This window comes from Lepus europaeus, chromosome 6, assembly GCF_033115175.1.
Source record: "Lepus europaeus isolate LE1 chromosome 6, mLepTim1.pri, whole genome shotgun sequence".
Lineage (NCBI taxonomy): Eukaryota > Metazoa > Chordata > Mammalia > Lagomorpha > Leporidae > Lepus > Lepus europaeus.
In genome coordinates, this window is record NC_084832.1 from 54,133,614 (window position 1) to 54,147,967 (window position 14,354).

General features: G+C 42.9%; 1 protein-coding gene across 1 annotated transcript in view; it reads right to left on the reverse strand.

The window, feature by feature from the left end:
- The window catches only part of OLFM4 (olfactomedin 4), a 33,920-nt gene extending 20,266 nt beyond the window's left edge, over nucleotides 1-13,654 (reverse strand). The window contains exons 1-3 of the mRNA XM_062195166.1: nucleotides 13,460-13,654; nucleotides 10,171-10,202; nucleotides 5,028-5,187 (exon numbers count right to left, since the gene is read on the reverse strand). Coding sequence (XP_062051150.1) covers nucleotides 5,028-5,187; nucleotides 10,171-10,202; nucleotides 13,460-13,654 — 387 coding nt within the window. The remainder of the gene's footprint in view (nucleotides 1-5,027; nucleotides 5,188-10,170; nucleotides 10,203-13,459) is intronic.
- Nucleotides 13,655-14,354: the final 700 nt, after the last annotated feature.

The following is a 14,354-nucleotide window of genomic DNA, read 5'->3' on the forward strand; positions in this document are numbered from 1 at the left end:
CTGTGTGGGCACAAACTGATGAGGTCTTTACTAATTATATACTGAAATGATCTTCTGTATATAAAGAGAATTGGAAATGAAAAAAAAAAAACAACCTGGTGTTAAAATGGAAATGGCATAGAAAATTAATTAATTTGAAAAAAAAATTATGTAGGATCTCTGTCTTTAATGTGCTGTACATTGCTATTTAATGCTATAATTAATAATCCAATGGTAGTTTTTTCACTTTATGTTGCTATATGGGCAAAATGTTGAAATCTTTACCTAATATATACTAAACTGATCTTCTGTATACAAAGAGAATTGAAAATGAATCTTTACATGAATGGAAGGGGAAAGGGAGCGGGAAAGGGGAGGGTTGCGGGCGGGAGGGAAGTTATGGGAGGGGGGAAGCCATTGTAACCCATAAGCTATACTTTGGAAATTTATATTCATTAAATAAAAGTTTAATAAAAAAAAAAAAAAGACACAGTTACAGAGCAAGGTAGAGCCAGAAAGAGAGAGAGCAAGAGAGAAAGAGAGAGAGGTCTTCCATCTGCTGGTTCATTCCCCAAATGACCGCAATGGCCAGAGCTGAGCTGATCCAAAGCCAGGAGCCAGGAGTTTCTTCCAGGTTTCCTATGTGGGTGCAGGGGCCCAAGGACTTGGTCCATCTTCTACTGCTTTCCCAGGCCATAGCAGAGAGCTGGATTGGAAGTCGAGCAGCCGGCGTCCATATGGGAAGCTGGTGTTGCAGGCCACGGCTTTAACCTGCTGCGCCACAGCGCCGGCCCCTCAATTTTCTTTTTCTATCACATCCCCATACCTGCAGGAATTGAGGAGCTGTACAGAGGGACAAGCAGGCATATGCTAAAAATGGGGGCTAGGGTGGGGTATGAAGAGGTAAAGGGATTTTGCCAGGGATGAACAAGGACAGGGTAAGAAACACCATAAGCCTGTCAGAAAGACTGGCTTCTTCTGGACCATCTCTACCTACCACTCTCTCTGAAGTTAGACTCCAGTTCAAAATGGGCATCGTGGCACAGCTGGTTGAGCTATTGCCTGGGACACCTGCATCCCCTATCAGAAGGCCAATTTGAGTCCCGGCTTCTCCACTTCTGATTCAACTTCCTGCTGATGCACCTAGAAAGACAGGGATGATGGTCCCTGCTTTCCACATGGGGGACCTAGATGAAGTTCTAGGTTCATGGCTTTGACCTGGTCCAGGTTGGCCATTGCAGCAATTTGGGGAGTAAGCCAGAAGATAGAAGCATTCTTTCTCTCTCTCCTTCATTCTCTGTCTCTCTCTATATGTTTCCCCTCTCTGTCACTCTGCCTTTCAAATAAAAAAATATTTTCAAAAAGTAAAAAGAAAGGTTCCAGCTCAAGCATGCAGAATCTTTCATAGGAAGGACCAACCTACAATGGACTTTTGAAGAAACAGCTTATTATAAAAGCTGCCTAGCAAAAAATAAAAATCTTGTATTGCATTTTGACAAGGAGAGGTTAATTAGCTGCACAAGACATTCTTAGAGTTCTCTGAAAAGCTCTGTCAACTCAAGAAACCATGGATATCATAAGCAGTCTCTAGACAATCAACTAAGAATGAATAGCTAACAACTTTTAGTCCTGAAGTTCACCTGAAAGACAGGCAAATAATTATGAGCCCTGCTGACAGCCATTCTCCCAGCTCCTATTGAACATCTCCTATTGAATGCTGTAGATGCCCCAGCTTCCATCCTGCTTATCATCAGCCCGGTGTGCTCAGCTGACATCAAAATGGTCCATAAGTTTGATCAGTGACTCCCATTAGAGATATTTCTGCTCCTTGCATTCAAAGACAATGAAGCAAATGGTGATGAGTCTCTCTCTGTGGTGAATGTTTAAACTCTAAGTGAGAGTAACCTGGGGAATGGGAGACAAAGCCAACTGCTCGTCTCCTTGGTCTTTGAAAGGACATGTGATTGCTTAGGGCAAATAGGACCCTGTGTACCTCATAGGACCCCCTACACTGATGGGTCTCACTCTGCGCATGTTCAAAGAACATTTGCTGATGTCTACTACACAGTAGGTTCTGGCATTATGGAGATGATTGAGACCCAATTTCTGTCCGGAAATCAGGCCATTGTCATTGCCCAGTAGCCTGATGACAAAAGCACCTGGCTCGTTATGCCAGTTACCATGGGAGTGGAGCATGCGGACTTTTCCTTATCTGTGACACGAGGACCTGTGATGGCCCCTTCTTTAGAGGACAGCATCTGAAGTATGTGCAGTGCTACAAGCACTACAGCAGAAGGTGCTACTCACATCTGTGATTTATGGTTGCAATTGGCTCTAATTAGCAGCCCAGTCTAAGTGCCCGCAAAGATTCAAGGCATAAAATAATGGTACTCAACATTTTCAAAGTACAGAAAATGATACGTTTGGAACTTGCTCAATGACAGTTATAAAAGGGTTTTCCACTGCTTTCCAAAGAGCTCATCAAAATGACAGCCAGCCCCAGAAAATTAGGCTTCGAGTGGAATTGATACCTAGTCCGCTGTAAAAGACATTGGAGTTGTAATACTGACCCACCAGAGGGAGATTAGTAAACTGGTAAGGAAATAAAAACCTTTAAGTACAACTTAACCACCTTTTCTTATCTACTTTTAAATATCTGTCTCCTTCCTAGACAATAGGCATTTTGAATTTTTCTGGTTCTTGATCCATATTTTATTTGCTGATAATCTTACCTAACTTTTGGTTTCTGATCAGTGATGAACCTTCATAATAAATTATTATTGTTAAACGCATTTCAAAAAGAAATCATGCAAGCCAATTCTAATCATTCCATCATTTAATATCATGGAAGAAAATTGTGCATCTGATTTCTGGTTACAAAGAATCCTTGTGCATATTCATGATTCCTAAAGCTTTCTCTTCTTAAAAATAAGCAAGTTTCATCTCTCCTCTCTGGAAATGTAGACAATTGTATATTGAGAGATGGTAAAGAGAGTGAATAGACCAATTCTGACCCATGTAACTTGCTAGCGTCATGACTTCCAGCCAACAATTTCACCTCGCTAAGCCTCAGCTTGGACATCCACAAATGGAACCAATAATCTTGCCTACCTCCTATGGCTAAATAACGTAATACATATTATAGGCTTAGCCTCATCTTGGCATGGATTAGGCACACAGTGAACATCATTGTTGCTATGTCCCTATCCAAACCATGTGTTAATTTCCCATGTTGTTGTTGTTATCTATTACTTCGGATAGCAAAAATGAAAACAATCAAAAGCCTTTTCCTTTCCTTCTCTCATTCACCCTTCCATCCAGACTTGCACGTGTTAGCAGCTAGCTGACTTAAGAGTAAAGATCCAGTGCAGGGCCGGGGTTGTGGTTTAGTGGGTAAAGCCACCGCCTGCAGTGCTGTCATTCCATATGGGCACCAGTTCAAGTCCCAGCTGCTCCACTTCCAATCCAGCTCTGCTATGGCCTGGGAAAGCAATGGAGGATGGCCCAAGTCCTTGGGGCCTTGCACCCATGTAGGAGACCCAGGGGGAAGCTCCTGGCTCCTGGCTTCAGCTTGGTGCAGCTCCAGCTGTTGTGGCCAATTGGGGAGTGAACAAATGGATGGAAGACCTCTCTCTCCCTCTCTCTCTCTCCCTCCGTCTGCCTCTCCTTCTCTCTCTGTGTAACTCTTTCAAATAAATAAATAAATATTTAAAAAAATAGATCCAGTACAGAGGAGGAACTCAGGAGGAGTTAGGGCTCCTGTACCCCCTTAGAAGTTGGGCAGCTTCGAGCTCCTGTGGAAAGCCCCAGAAGTAAAGTGAGTCTCTGTTTCTGGCAGCTTTAAAGAGATCCAGAGATAACCTGTCCCCTGAGGAGCTGAGCTCACTGTGCTTCCCAAGAGGTAGCCTGGCCCAACCAATACCTGTGCAGTATGCGGTTTTTTTGTTTTGTCTGCTTGTTGCTGATCTTGTTTGCAGCTAGAAATGGCCCCAAAGATTCCCTGTAAAGAATACTGAAAATACTTCATACTCCCCAGAAAGTGTCCCTATGGAATGGTACTTTTCTAAGACCAGTAACCCCTCCCCCTGACTTCGGTCATTCATCTCCTTTACAAGTCAGGCACAAAGGAACTGCCAGCACTACAACTGGAGCATCCTGGCCCTCACTCCCTCAGGGCCCGGATTCACAGTCTGCACGATCCCTCCTGGGCAGCAAATAAATGGGACAAGCTTTCCTGGAGCTGCAGTGTCCCCTCCCTAACAGTTCCCTTCTTGATCCGCATGCTAGAAACAAATATGAGAGCTTTTTAATGATAATTGATTTGGGGGACAGCCATTTGGTGCAGCAGTTAAGTCATGGCTTGGGATGCTCGCATCTTATATCAGCTTCCTGCTAGTGGGTACCTGGAGAGGCACCAGGTATTCTTAACTCCAGTAGTTAGGTCTTTGCCATTATGTGGGAGACCTGGCTTTTGTTCCAGGCTCCTGACTTCAGCCTGGTCCAGCCCTGGCTGTTGTGAGCATTTAGAGAGGGACCAGTGGATGGAAGATTTTTCTCTCATTCTCTCGCTCTCTCCCCTCTTGCTCTCCCCCCCACCCCCGCCATCTCTCTGTTTTCAAATCAATAAAATAAAGAGAAATCATTTTTCAAAAACCAATGGGAAAAACTCATACCATGGCTAATTCAGTGAAGTAAAATTGTTTAAAAACATCTACATGGAATAGAACCCAGGTATGTGTAATTTTAGAGCCCCCCCCCCCCCCGCCTCCAGCTGCCTGTTCTAATGTGCAGCCAAGTTTCACAGCATCTTCAAACCATAGATTCCTTCCCACAAGTCCTCAGCTGGAGAAAAGAGATGTTGTCTCTCTTGCTAATGATTTAATTATTTCACCCGGGTTTTAATTCATGTCCTGGATGCCTGTAGTGAACAAAAGGAGTCATAAATCTTTTAGAGTGCCCAGGACTAGCCATCTGTGAAATTGTATTCAGGTCCCCCAAAAGAGAGGAAAGGAATGAATGCAGCTCACGTGGGCTCTGAGGCCCCTCACCTGGGACACAGGACCGCCTTCTGCCCAAGAGGCTGTCAGGGGAGCTGTCCAAGGAGTCAGAGCTGGATCTGTAGTCACCGGTAAGTTTGGAGTTGGGGCCAAAGTCTGGGGTGGAGTAGAGGACAGGCGCCTCAAATTCCCCAAGCTCCCTGCAGCTAGACTGAGGAGGAAGAGAAGGGCTAGCAGAAAGGCGAGGCCCGACCTCATCTTGTCCTCTTGGCTGGAGCTGCTGGCTTCTGCACAGAGCCTGCGGCCTTTTTATAGTGCCCTGTGGGGATTTTCCCCAGCCCCTCTATGGGGAAAGAGGAAGCAGCCAGGGAGCACACGACGCACCCCAGGAATACCGGGAACCTGATGGTTGTCCACAACCTGTCGCTGAGCCGCCCTCTGTGGGCTGCCCTTGGGTCCAGATATCTCCTGCCAAATATTAACTCCCCAGTGCTTTTGTTGCAAGCCAAATATCTGGTTTCCAACGCGGTACTTCCTTGAGAGAGATTGGATCAAAGGCGTCTTTGTGGATGAGACACAGCTCAGAGGCCCCAAGGAGGAAAAACAGCCCTCAGTCACCCATCTGGTAGCTGCATCGCTTTGTTCTCCCCCTGTCTGCAGAATGTCGCTTCCTGAGAAAGCTAAGGATCTCACTTTGGAGACTGAATCTCCCCTGGGGGAAGCTTCTCTCTGCAGCTCCTCCTGCCTGTCTCTTACAGGGTCTGCATCTATACAAAGTTCTCCAAATGACCTCACTCTGAAGGGGAGATCCCTGGAAAGCCAGACAAGGCTCTGCACTATGGTGCACTGCCCACTGTCTGCTGGTTGGAGGGCAGAGAGGGAACTCAAACAACCCTGAGGTCCCCAGAAGGCCCAGTTCCCACTCTCCTAGGACACAGTTCTGCTCCAGATCCAGTCTAGGAAGACCCAGGGGAGCAATTTCCCTTTCCATCTGACTCAAGCTAACTTCCATTGCCTCTGAACTCCTGGGAGCTGGCCAGCATTCCAGATCCAATGCACGTTCTCCATGAAACTGAGGGACAGGTTATGCTCTCTCACCCACCGGCCCCGACCCGTGCTTCAGCTCTGTTTGCCTTTCCCCCATGTATTATACACCTTCATGAACTCTGCTTCCCTCTCTGTAGGTTGGAAAAGGTGTGTTGGTCTACAAAGTAAACCCAGCTCTGTCACGCATGGTCAGTGGCCTCAGACATGACACTTAGCCCCTGTAGGGTTGTAACAATTCTTAAATTGTTAGAATTAAGTGAAATATTATCTGGGAAGTTGCTGATAAGCTTTGTAGTACTACACAAATGTCAGATTTTTTGGTACTGTGTTTAGTTTCTAAAGGCTGGATCGATATGTAAGGTTGTTGGGTTCAACACACAAAAAGAAGGTCCATGCCCCTACCACCCCAGGAGCCCTTGGGAAGATCTGGTTTGAAAGGTTTTCACAGCTTAACCTCATGGGCTCCACAAGCTCAGAATAAAGATGATGTTAATATGAAAGGCAGTGTCTTAAACTCTTGCTGTACTATGCACATATGCTCAGTCGGGGGAGGCAGACAGGAAAGCTATATGGAAGAAAAGGAGTGAAAGCAGAAGAGATGGGGGTAAGGGGGTATGAAGGTAAGTCTGCCTCTTTTTTGGGGGGGGGGGGGCTTCCAAAATCCCCTGGGGTTACAACCTTGATTCATAGGGCGGCATGCATACCCCACCCAGACCAGTCTCCCCATTCTAGGGTCCATACCACCCCAGACCTCCAGACTGACATTGCTGCTTCTACCCATCCTCCACATTGAAGCGCACCTGCTGAGCCACCCAAGGGTGTCTTCTCAGACCATCCTTACACCCATTTCATGTGGATGTGGCTAGAGACCGAGGACACCCAGGAATGACAGAAGTATTTCCCCAGAATCTTTCTGGAAACAACTGTGTACATCTACAAGTATCTATCTGCTCCAAAGGAAATTTGTGGTGAAGATTAAGATCAGCAACAAGCGAATCACAACCAGTTGATAGGAGTAAGAAATGTATTTTTGAAGTCCTCAGCTATCATATTCTTCCCTATATAAGTTGCCAGATTTAGCAAATAAAAATACAGGCACCCAGTTTCAATTTGAACTTCTAGTAAGTAACGAATAATGTTTAGGATAAGTATGTTCCATGCACTCATTGGGGCATACTTATTCTAAAATACATCTATGCTGTCTATCTAACATTCAAGTTGAACTGGATATCCTGTATTTTATTTAGGAGTCCTACTATTAAAGCAGAATATGAGCTAAGAAGTTCATTGATCTCTATGGAAAACAATTCATCTTTGGCTTCTTTAACCAAATATTCTAGCCTCTTGGATGTCCAGTCCAAGGTAGGGAAGACATAAGCATATGTGAGAATGAAAATAACTACATGCCAATTCTATTATTCTGAGATAAAATGCTATGAATATGGATGTAGAGAAGAGAGCATATCTCTTCTTCACATCATAGTTCCCCTCTTCCTCCTGATTCCCACCAAAGCAAAGGGCAAGATCTGTTCCCATTTGCTAGTAGCCTCTTCCTGGGGCCATAATGAACCTGCCTCATCCCTTTTTTTTTTTTCTAGGAGCACACTGATGTACTTGTTGGGGATGGGAGACTCATTAACAATGGTAGCCCATATACGCGACTCCTTAAAGGCTTCTATAGCTTGTCCTAAAGAAGGAGGGGCATGGTTATGAAAATGAGACAGCACTTCTCCCAAACATCAGTGTGTCTTATCCAGAAGGAACCACCACCTCTCTGAGCCTGTAAGCTGCTCAGTTCTCATATGCTTCTATAGCTTTCAGAATAAAACTTTCATCAACTTAGCAGCCTCAAATACACAAAAGCATGGGTGATGCTTCAATAATGAGATTGTTAATAAAAATAGTTTGATCAGTTCCTTTGCAAATAACCTTTGTCCTAAGAAACAACAAACTTCCTGGTTATCTGACAATCTCAAAGACAGGAGAAAGTTATTAGTGCTGCAAAGCAAACAGTGTTTTATTTATAAAAATGTATTCCAACCACAGGCTCCCTTCAGCCTAAGGGGGTCACTGAAATTCACCTGCATAATACAGCATTCCTCACTGACAGCCTGAAAGAATGTGTGTGTTTATGCACTTCATTAGAGGAACTCCCTAAAGCTGAGCTTCTGTGACAGTTGCAACACACCAGGAAGACATCCAAACAGGTAGAGTCTTAATGTCATCTTCTTGTCATTAAAAACCGCCATCATTCTATCACGCTTTCAGAAGAGAGCATGTATAGGGTATTTGAGGCTGTGTTTAATTTACAGATCAGTGAAGGCTGTGTTGGGCTGACCATTTTCATGTCAGTTGACTGTGTCCCCTGTAACCTTCAGGTCTTTATTAGCAGCACCTATCATCACATGTAAAATGAAAACCAACTGATGCCATTCATTCAACCTAGGAATTGGCCCCTCAGTAGGCAAAGTGAATTAGAGCCTACTCAATGCGAAGTCACAGGCCCTATAATGAGTTATAAAGAAAGAATAAAGCATAATTTTTGCTAAAGGAAGTGTCTAGTCATTTAGGGGAGACAGGCCACCTCTGGGAATATACTAGGAACAAATACAATAAATTGAATGCAAAACCAATGATGTTAATATTAAGGGAATGATTGTATAGACTATGAAGACCCAACCCAGGTGAGTCTACATGAAGAATTCACCAGGTGATGAGCTCCCTGATGATGGGAGCTGTGGTTTCCAATCTCCAGCACCTAGATAAGTGCTTGGCACTTGGTGCCTAAAAACCATTGAGGAATATGTTTAAAAAATAAATAAATAAATCCATGACCAAATAGGTTGATTTAATAAGAATTGTAAAGGACATTCTTAGGTAACTATTAGACAAAAGTACGAGAGTTAAATCAGAGAAGGGAAAGAGTGCCAAAAAAAAGATGTTACATGAGTAAAAGAATTCAGGAGCTGAATTCTCTCCAGGGTCATGAGTATGCCGATGGCCTGGCAAGCACATGTAGCCAATGCTAGTGAGGAATCCTCAGATTAGAGTTCCTCAAGTTGTTCCCCAGCTTGACTCAAACCATCACATCAATATTTTAACCCCCCTAAGTATTTCCTTTATCAGGAACTACCTAGAATTAGCCTTCCAATCATGGTTTAGATGATTCAAATCCAAATTACAGAACCTTCAACCAACCACTTAAGGTTCCAGTCTGCAGCAAATTTGTCTTTGTTAAAAAATATATATACAGAACAAAATTAATTAAAAGGGCAACTAGTGGAAATCTGCACAAACATCTGCGCAAACCCTAAAAGGCAACAAGAACAGCAGAAGTGTTAAGAGATAGCACATACATATACTAACCTTTTAGGAAAAAGAGAAACCTTACAACCTCCACAGAGGAACTCTGGATGAATGAGCCAGAAGAGTGCTCAGAAGTTATGTTCTGCAGTTAAGAAACACCCATCACCATCACTGTGGATAGGTAGACTTGAGAGACACCAATCCTCAACTCCTTAAGATAGTCTACTCAGAGACACAGAGTCAAAGCCTGCTCCCTAAATGTCTCTGCTGTTTGCCTGACTACTGCACTACCTTCACTTCATCCCAAACTCAAGTTTTCCACTCCTCTTTGGATGTCGTGGATTCCCAATCATCCCTCAAAGGCCAGGGAGCTGGCTTCTCCAACCAGAGGCAAAGTGCTTCCTCTGGTTGTTTATCTGCCATGTTTCAGAAGCCCCTGCCAGCCTCACATCTAAACCACTTGAGTTATAATATCTAGGTTCTCAACAAGACCTGTTTTCTTCATAGATGTTGTGCATGTCTAGCCCCGTAACACCTCTTGCTCTGAGAAAGAGCAAACTCTTTCCGCATCTACGAGACTTTGTTGCCAGGAAACCTTAAAGTGTGACCACTGCAACTAATGCAGCATTTTCAGATTTAATGTTTGCTTTCTGCTCTTCTGTCTCCTGCTTCCTTTCCCAAATCCTGTGGTGTCCCTCCCACAAAGAAAAATGTTGAAATCTTAATATGGTAGCATTAAGAGCTGGGGTCTTTGGAAAGTAACTAGGTCACAAGAGTAGAGCGTGCATGATGAGATTAGTGCCCTTACAGAAGGGACATCAAGAGTTCTCATGCCTTTTACCTCATGTACAGGTACAAAGTGAAGTTGTCAGTCTGCAAACCAAAAGACAGCCACGAAGAATCCAACCACGGTGAAATCCACATATCAGACTTTCAGCCTCCATAACATTAGAAATTCATTTCTATTGTTAACAAATCATCTAGTTATGACACTTTATTACCCAGCCCAAACTAAGACACACTACAAATGGTAAGCCCAAGCTAGATGTCGGAATTCTACACTTAATACTTAGGAGCAAAGTAGTTCTCAATGTAGTGAGAAAAGCAAAGAGGTCAAAATAATGAGCAGATGTATTGCATCTACCAAGTTCTTAGCTAAGTGACTTTGAGTATAAAAACACAGCACTGTGGGGCTAGCTTTGTGGCATAGGAGGTAAAGCTACCACCTACAATATCAACATACCATATGGGGGCCAGTTCATGTTCTGGCTGCTCCACTTCCAACTCACTCCCTGCTGATAACCTGCAAAAAGCAACAGAAGATGGCCCAAGTGTTTGGGTCCCTGCCATCCATTTGGAAGACCTGGATAAAGCTCCTGGCCCAACCCTGACCATTGCAGCCATCTAGGGAGTGAACCAGAAGATGGGTGATCTATCTCTGTCTCTCCCTCTCTCTCTCTCTCTAACTCTCTCTATAACTCTTTATAAAGAAACAGCATTGCATGTAGCCACCAGCCACATAATGGCCACGGAACACTTGAAACATGGTCTGAGATTGTAAGTTAACTTACTGAGTTGTAAGTTAAAAATATACATTGAATTTCAAATATTTAGTATGAAAAAGAAGAATGCAAGATATTTTAATAATTTCTATATTAATCACATGTTGAAGTGCTGTTTTATGTATGTTGAGTTAAATAAAACATTTTATGAAAATCACGTTCACCTATTTTTCTGTTTTTAATGTGTCTTGTAGCATAATTTTGATGGCACTTATGGCTTCCATTATATTTCTCTGACACAACACAGCATGATTAGCTATGATGAAGAGGCTTCAGAGATTACCAGAACACCAGAAGTTGTACCAAATATCTCTTCCCACACACAAGAGATGAGCTAACCAGGTGGGTTGCTGTCACTAGATTTCAAATTTAGTGTTTCTTCACTAGTGTTAAATGTTAAAAATCCCCTAAAGAATCTCAGGGTGAAATTGGAAAGTGTTTCATTATCTTAAAAAGCTTTTTCACATGAGACAAGTGAACAGCACCTGGGTGCTCCTGGAGACAAAGTGAAGGCATCCTGTCAAGAATTACCTCTTCCCACGTAGTCAATGGTGTTTTATTGTAGCCCAAATTAGGACTACACCCCATGATCCATGAGGCTGGGTGACATCATCCCTTTAATGGCAGATACACTCCACATTGCCACATCCCCATCATTGCTCCCCCATTTCTCTTCCCGTGTGTAGTGACCTGTTTAGCCTTTCAGGGCCTTTGGGTATATTATTGCTGTTTGAAGATTCCAAGTTTGGAAAGTGTACACTTTATAGAGGCAAAAAAAAAATGTTTTAAAGCAAAAAAAAAAAAAAGAGAGAGAGAGAGAATGTAGCAATTTGGACATTGCATTTCTCCCTCTTTCATCCAAAGAATAGCACAATGCTACAATGTATTACGAAGGATAACATAATATCACTAAACTTAGATTTATGGGTTCTGGAAAACAGAACACAATGAAACAAATTGTGAAACTGCTATTTAAAATGGAACAAAATTTAATGAATCATTAAATGAAGCAATGGCCAAACATGTGCAGGAAATTTATGCAAATAAATTTCATGAAACTACCAAATAACTCAACCTCATCTCTGATCCTATAAACAGAATTGAAGTTAGCTATTGACTTCTCTATCCTAGTCCTCACTTAACCTCATCCAGCTGTTACTTACTGCAATGAACTGGTTCCTGTGAGGCATGTAACAAAAGGAAAATGTGGAGCTCTTGTTAAAAAATGATTAAGAACTTTTAGACATTGATAGCAAAGCATTAATCCAAGTGCAAGACCCTTCTAAATGTGGGACCCCACATGAATCACAGTGGAATGCACATGAAACCCACCCTAACTAGAGCAACAGAGGCATCTAATCAATCCAGGGATGTTAAGAAAATCTTTGTACAGGAGGGAAAATTCCAACACAAGACTTGAAACATTGTTTTCTTATCTGTATCATCCAATACTGGACTTGGCAGCATTGGGGTGGAAGAGCTGCTCTTTGGGGTCTCCCCTGTACCTACTGAGCAGTGATTGACACCCTGTTTCTGAAACCTCAAGCACCATGGATAGTGTGACGAGATGGCTGAAGACTTCCCTAATTTAAGCTCACTTTTAAGGATTTTACACTTGGATGGTTATGTAACGATGCTATTTCCTTAATGTGTGTAAATCTTGCTACTATACATAGAATGACTATTGCTTTGATATCATCATGAAAGTCAATATTCAATGAAACGTTTAAAAGATTATTTTAAAAAATAAGCACATTCATAAAACATTAACCTGGATTAGTATGGCTTAGTTACAACCCTCTGGTGACCAGACCAATGGTTGCCAAAGCAGGTGTCCTTATACAGGATCCTTCCCCTTCCCAAGAACACTTGAGTTTTGCTATGCCTGTGCTTGACTAAGTTGTCTGTGTGTGTGTGTGTGTGTGTCTTTATCTTAACCGCCTAATTTCTTCATCCATTGATTGGAGAAAAAAACATTAATGCTTATTTGATAGTACTGTTCATTTATTTATTTATAAATATTTCAGGAGTATGTTCCATGTGTTAGGTATTGTTCCAAGCACAGGGGATGCAACAATCTGTCCTCATGGATCTAACAGCTGAACTGAGACAAATAACAGACTATATGAATAAGTAAAGTATACAATATGCTAGATGGTGCTAAGTGCCATGGAGAAGAAATAAAGCAGGAAAGGGATAAAGGGAACGGTGTGGTCAGGAGTTGCATGTTGAGTAAAGAAAGTAGTAGGGGGAGGCCTCAGTGGGGAGAAGTTGGAGGAATGATGTGAAGAAGGTAAGAGAGAAAGACGTGATTCTATCTGCAGGGAAAGCATTTCAGAAGAAGGCTGATGGAAACCTTGCCCCTGGCATGCATGTCACCTGGAACTGAATGACATCGTAAGGAGACCCTCACAGCTGGCATGAAACAGATGGAAGAGAAAAGGAAGTGCACACTGAACAGGGCCTTTGCATCATTCCAGGGATTTCGTTTTGTTTGTTTGTTTGTTTGTTTTTTATCCTGGATACATGAAAGTAGTTTGCTTAGAAGACTGACATGATCTGGTTTACCTTAACAGGATCACTCTGACTGCTCTGTTGAGACTGGACAGTGCTGAGCAAGCACAGAAATATGACGCTGGTGTGGAGACTTCTGAGGTCATCTCGGCAGAGATGAGAGGGATTCAGAGCAGGATGACAAAAGGGAGTCGGATCCGGGGAGAAGTGGCCACGTTCTGGATGAGCCTTGGTGTTAGAGATGAGCATGTCGGCTGTGCACTATGAAAGCAAGGACTGCAGGCTCACTCAAGGTCTTTGCTCTTAGCCAATGGAAGGGTGATGTCAGCACAAACTGAAACAGAGAAGATCATAAGAGGAGCATGTTGAGAGGAAAGACCAGAGGCTGAGTGGAGGAATTCAAGGTTGGAGATGGATTTAGATATCCAAAAGGAGATGCTATGTAGGTAGTTGGATATATGAGTCTGGAGAGAAGGAGAAAACTCTTGACTATGATTTTTGGGAACTGTGGGCATATCAATGATATTTAAAACAATGAAACTCAATGATATCACCAATGTCCTGAGTATACATACATCTGAGATCTGAGATGGAGGAGTTTCCAAGATTAAAATTCAGGGCTATGTGGAGCTAATAGACAAGGAGATGAAGAGGAGGTGTCTGAGGTCAGAGGAAAGCCAGGCAAGTGTGACAACCTTGAAGGCAAATGAAGAAAGAATTTCAGAGAGGAGAGAGCAATCAACCATATTGAATCATTCCAATGGGTCAAGGGAGATGAGAAGACTGAGAACTGGCAACTCTATCTAGCAGTCATGGTGACCTTTTATGAGAGTAGTGTCAACAGGGTAGTGGGCCTGCGAGCATGACTGAGAGGAGTTAATAAAATGAGTGAGAACAAAACTGTAGACAGCAAGCATAAGCAACACTGAGCGGAGTTTTCTTTGAAAAG